Source organism: Penaeus monodon, chromosome 39, assembly GCF_015228065.2.
Source record: "Penaeus monodon isolate SGIC_2016 chromosome 39, NSTDA_Pmon_1, whole genome shotgun sequence".
NCBI classification, from domain to species: Eukaryota; Metazoa; Arthropoda; class Malacostraca; order Decapoda; family Penaeidae; genus Penaeus; species Penaeus monodon.
Genome location: NC_051424.1, coordinates 19,880,638 through 19,885,637, shown reverse-complemented (window position 1 = coordinate 19,885,637; position 5,000 = coordinate 19,880,638). Strand labels below are relative to the sequence as shown.

Genomic DNA, 5,000 nt, shown 5'->3' with positions numbered 1-5,000 from the left:
GCTTGATATAACCGCACCTGCAAACTGCAAAAGGACTCGACGGACGGGCGGAACGGCGCGTCGGCACTAACTTAATGTCAGCTAGGAGTGACGCAGTTGAGCGTCGCACTACCCCGACGTGTTCATGCGGGAGGCGCTGGCCATGCGCCTCGGACTCACGGAGAGCAGGGTCGCCGTGAGTACCTGGCCGGTTGGCGGTTTTCGGTATTTTTTTCAGGCTTCCTCTTTATCTGTCTGTCTGTCTGTCTAGTTGTTCTCTCTCTCTCTCTCTCTCTCTCTCTCTCTCTCTCTCTCTCTCTCTCTCTCTCTCTCTCTCTCTCTCTCTCTCTCTCTCTCTCTCTCTCCTTCTCTCTCCCTCCGCTTATCAGTCTTTCTATCTATTTAATTTGTTATTATAGTCTTTTTTTTCTCCTTTGGGTATTTCATCTTCAAGGATATTTTTTTTCTGAGTGATTCGTATAATATATTCTTGTTGTTCTGTAAAGATTGATTATTTGAGATTTTAAGATTTAGTATCATCGTATATCAAACTGAAATAGCCATTTAGAGTGAGGGAGCAAATACATCGTTAGAATTATTAGCTAAAAAAGAAAAAGACTTATACAAAATGAAGAAAGATGGAGAATTAGATTTCAAAACCAATAAGAATATATATAAAAATGTTCATCTTAAAAAAAAAAAAGAGAAAAAAAAGCGAGAGTGTGTTATCCGTCTCTTCACGGCCGCCCCCCCCCTTCCCCCGGGGCCTTTTGTGGGCTGTGAGCCGAGATCATAGGCCTACTTAGAATTCAAGAGACATTTCTGTTGACGCGAAGAAAGGAAGCGTTGCTGAATAGGCTAGTTATTTTCTTCTCATTTATTGGTGTATTCATTGTTATTTGAGGGATAATACGTGTGATTGCAGGTGATTTATTTAGCGCTAATATATGCTCGTTTAATTTAGTCATGTTCGTTACTCTGAATTAATTTTGAGTCAGCGGAGTGTGTGTGTGTGTGTGTGTGTGTGATCATTATCTTCATGGAACTTGATAGACGTTCATTTGGCCTGTCCTTCGGCAGGTGTGGTTCCAGAACCGGCGCGCGAAGTGGCGCAAGAAGGAGCACACGCGGAAGGGCCCGGGCCGCCCCGCCCACAACGCCCACCCGCAGACTGCTCGGGCGAGCCCATCCCGCCCGAGGAGCTGGAGCGCCGCGAGCGCCTCCGCCGCGAGAAGAAGCTGCTCAAGCAGCTGGAGCGGCAGCAGCGCAAGCTGGCGCTCAAGGGCGTGCACGTCAGCCTCGAGCAGCTGCGCCGCGAGTACGAGTCGCAGCACAAGCCGGAGTCCGACGCGGGCGCGGAGGGCGAGGCGGGCGGCCTCGAGGCGCGGGCGCAGCAGCCGCGCGAGACCTCCGTCAAGAGAGCCGCCTTCTCCATCGAGAGCATCCTGGCGCCGTCGCGCCCCGAGGACCGCGGCCCGCCCTCGCCGGGCACGCTGCTCCGCGGGGCGCCCACGCCTCCGCCCACGCCCCAGGACGGCGCCGCGCACCCCCTGCACCTTCAGGCCGCCAAGCGGGAGGTGCAGGACCTGCACCCCCCCGCGTGCAGCCTGCCCGAGGCCCCCCCGGCGGCGAGGCCCTCCGCCTCCCCTTCGGCGCGCCCTCCGCCTCCAGCAGAGAGGACCACCTGGCCAGCTGCCTGGACCAGCTGAGCCCGCTCGGCTCCCTCAGCCCTCCGATCCAGCTGGCCGCCCTCTCGGCCGTGGGCGCCAGGGAGGAGCAGCTGGAGGGCGGGCCGGGCGCCAGCTGCCAGCCCGAGGACCTGACGGGCGACAGAAGCCCCGGCGGGGAGTGCTGATGCCCCGTGCGTCCCTAGGCGCCCATCGACGGCTGTTATACCCATGTATCAAAGGACACGTGATACCTGTCGTTTGCAATTGGCGTGTGCAGCGCCCGGAGGCCGCGGCCCCGCTCGGCGCAGGAACAGCGCGCCCAAGCGACCAACTAATCTGTGTTTCCGGTGATCGTCAGTGCATCCTGGCCCCCCCCCCTCCCTCTGCCCAAGACAAAGGACCAACAGAGGAAAATAGAAAGACTCAAAATTATTTTCGCAGGACAAAGGGACTCGAAACTCGAAACTAGTCTCCTTCCTCATAATCGACACCCTCTCCTTCCCTCCATACCCACCTCCCCTCCCCTCCCCTCCCCGCTCCCCCTCCCAATCACCCAACCCACAGAGAAAGTCTCAAAGCCAATCAGAATCTCCTCGTCCCTCTCCTTCGTCCTATTTTTTTCTCCTCATCTTCCTCATCGTCCCCAAAAAAGGACCCGTAATACCAAGAACACATTAACGCACATTTGTTTTCGTTGATATATCGTACCGTAACATATCTATTCTACACATATTTGTTTACAGTGTGACATTCAGTTTGTCTAATTACGATACTGAGACGCTGTAGATGAAACTTAAACATATCCATTTGTGATGACCGTTGCCTAAAGAATATATAAAACAGGCAAAGAAAAAAATGTTAGTCTAAAATTCAAAATACAGTAACACAATAACGATTAAGTAAACAAGAACATGCTACACCTTAGACTTAAAACACATGTATCAAAATAAAACGCATCTATTGGCATTAAATTTGCTCTAGATTATATGATTTCCTAGTACGATCTTTCATTCTAACAACTCACCTCTATAGCTTAATTAATGTTTTATTATTTCGTACAATTATGGATTTTGTCATATGTTTTTTTTTTTTTTTTTTTTTTGTATCCTTTGGATCTTTTTTCTCGTCCACATTTCCATTTTCCTTGTCTCCTTAGGATTTTTTTTTCTTTTCTAGGATTTCTTTTCAGATTCCTCTATTCCTTGTCTTGTTTTACGATATATATTCTTTCTCTCTTTGCTTCTTCCTCCTTCTTCTCTATTTCTTCCTTCCGCCTTCCTCTCTCTTTCCTTCTTCCTCCTCCTTCTCTCTGCTTCCTCGTCCTTTCTCTCTGTTCTACCCCTCTCGCTTCCTCCTCTTCCTCTCTTCTCCTTTCTTCTCTTTCCTTCCTTTCTCTCCTTCTTTCCCTCTCTCTCCGCTCTATATCTTATCCTCTCTCCGTGTCTCTCTCCCCTCTATTCCCCACCCCCCCTTCTTTCTTCACCCCTTCCCCTCTCTCTTCCCTCTCTTTCTGCCCGCTCTATCCCTCTTCCTCTCTCTCTCTCTTCCCTTTCCTTCCCGTTTCATCTCCCTTCCCTTCTCCTCTCTCTACGCTCTTTTCCCCTCCCCCATCTCTCTTTCTCCCTTTCTCCACTGTCTCTCTTCTTTCTCCTTTCCCTCTCTCTTCTCTCCCATTCTACTCTTCTCTCTTCTCCCAATTCTCCTTTTCCCTCCCTCTCTCTTCCCTCTCCACCTATTGTTCTCTGTCCTCCCTCCTCCTCTTCCTCTCCCTCCCCTTTCCGTCTCCTCCTCTACTCTGTTCCCTCTTCTTCTCTCTCTTTATCTTCCCTCTCCTCTTCTACCTCTCCCTTTCCTCCCTATTTTCTGTCCTCCTTCTCCCTCTCTCCTTCCCCTCCCTCTTCCTTCATTTTCTCCCTCTCCTCCCCTTCTCTTCCTTCTCTTCTTCCCCTTTTTTCTCATCCCTCTCCATCTGCCCCTTCTCTCTTCCCTCTCCCCCCCGTCTCTCCCTCTCTCTCTCTCTCCCCGCCGTCTCTCCCTCTCTCTCTCCGCCGTCCCTCCCTCTCTCTCTCTCCGCCGTCTCTCTCTCTCTCTCTCTCTCTCTCTCTCTCTCCCCGCCGTCTCCCCAACATCCTGTGCGCCGGTTAACACCCCCGCTGAGGTCATACGTCACCATCACCTTGACACGGTTGAATTCGACTACATCCCTTCGCATCCTAAGAGTTGAGGGAGATGGAAGAAAAAAGGGGGGAAGAAAGAGAGAGAGAGAGGGGGGGGAGGGGGAGGGGGAGGGGAGAGAGAGAGAGAGAGAGAGAGAGGAGGGGGAGGGGGAGGGGGAGGGGGAGGGGGAGGGAGGAGAGAGAGAGAGAGAGAGAGAGAGAGAGAGAGAGAGAGAGAGAGAGAGAGAGAGAGAGAGAGGGTGAGAGAGAGAAATGGAGAGAGAGAGAGAGAGAGAGAGAGAGAGGGAGAGAGAGAAAGAGAAGGGAGGAGGGGGAAAAAAAAGTCAATTTTCCGTCGTAAACGATTCCCACTGAAACCTTCCGGGAGAATTCCTCTTCGTTTTTTTTTTGTCTCTCTTTTTTTCTTTTTCCTTTTTTCTTTTTTTTCTCCGTCGTGGAATGGCTCCGCTCGTCTCTCTTCTTCGCCTCTCCTTCAGGATATTGTGCGCTCCTCGTCGAAGGCTGACTCGTCGTTTTCCGGTTAGGAGCAAAGACCATGGTGTAGCGATATATATATATATATATATATATATATATATATATATATATATATATATATATATATATATGTATGTATGTATGTATGTGTGTGTGTGTACGTAGGGTTTGTATATGAAGACTTTTCAACATTTTTCCCGCCTTCCGCACGAACAATAAATATCCGCGCCGGCTCAGAAAACTGGAAGTCCTACAGCCGTTTCTGAAATGGTGAAAAAAGAATGAAAGTCCGAAGAGAGAGAGAAAAAAAGGTTATAAAAAATGAAGGTAGTAAAACCTCTGTTGTATATATCCTTTCCAATATTTCAGAAAGAAAGGAAAGCGAGAAACGTGGTTGAAAAAAAGAGAGAGAGAAATATAGCGGAAGGGAAAACGAGAGTCATCCGGGTTCTTGAAGAGCAAAGATGGCGCCAGCTTGGTTTGGAGTTCGCACAGAAAGAAATTAATGTTATCATTATTTTTTACGATAATTTCTCTTCTGATTTCAGTGGCAACCGAAACATTAACCAAAATAAAGTAGTAATGTACATTTCATGTGTCCATCCAATCTAAGGAATGTTTGTATGAGATAAAGAACATTTTCACTACTATGTGACCCCGAATTAATGTTTGACGCGCTGTGACTTGACCCGGAATT

The 5,000-nt window shown here is 49.4% G+C and overlaps 1 protein-coding gene across 1 annotated transcript in view; it reads left to right on the top strand.

Annotated features, from left to right (window-relative positions):
• LOC119597496 (homeobox protein unc-4 homolog) overlaps positions 1 to 2,992 on the top strand; it is a 5,467-nt gene extending 2,475 nt beyond the window's left edge. The window contains 3 exon segments of the mRNA XM_037947074.1: positions 102 to 175; positions 1,060 to 1,147; positions 1,150 to 2,992. Of these exon segments, the coding sequence (XP_037803002.1) occupies positions 102 to 175; positions 1,060 to 1,147; positions 1,150 to 1,688 (701 nt within the window). The 3' untranslated portion in view covers positions 1,689 to 2,992.
• Positions 2,993 to 5,000: the final 2,008 nt, after the last annotated feature.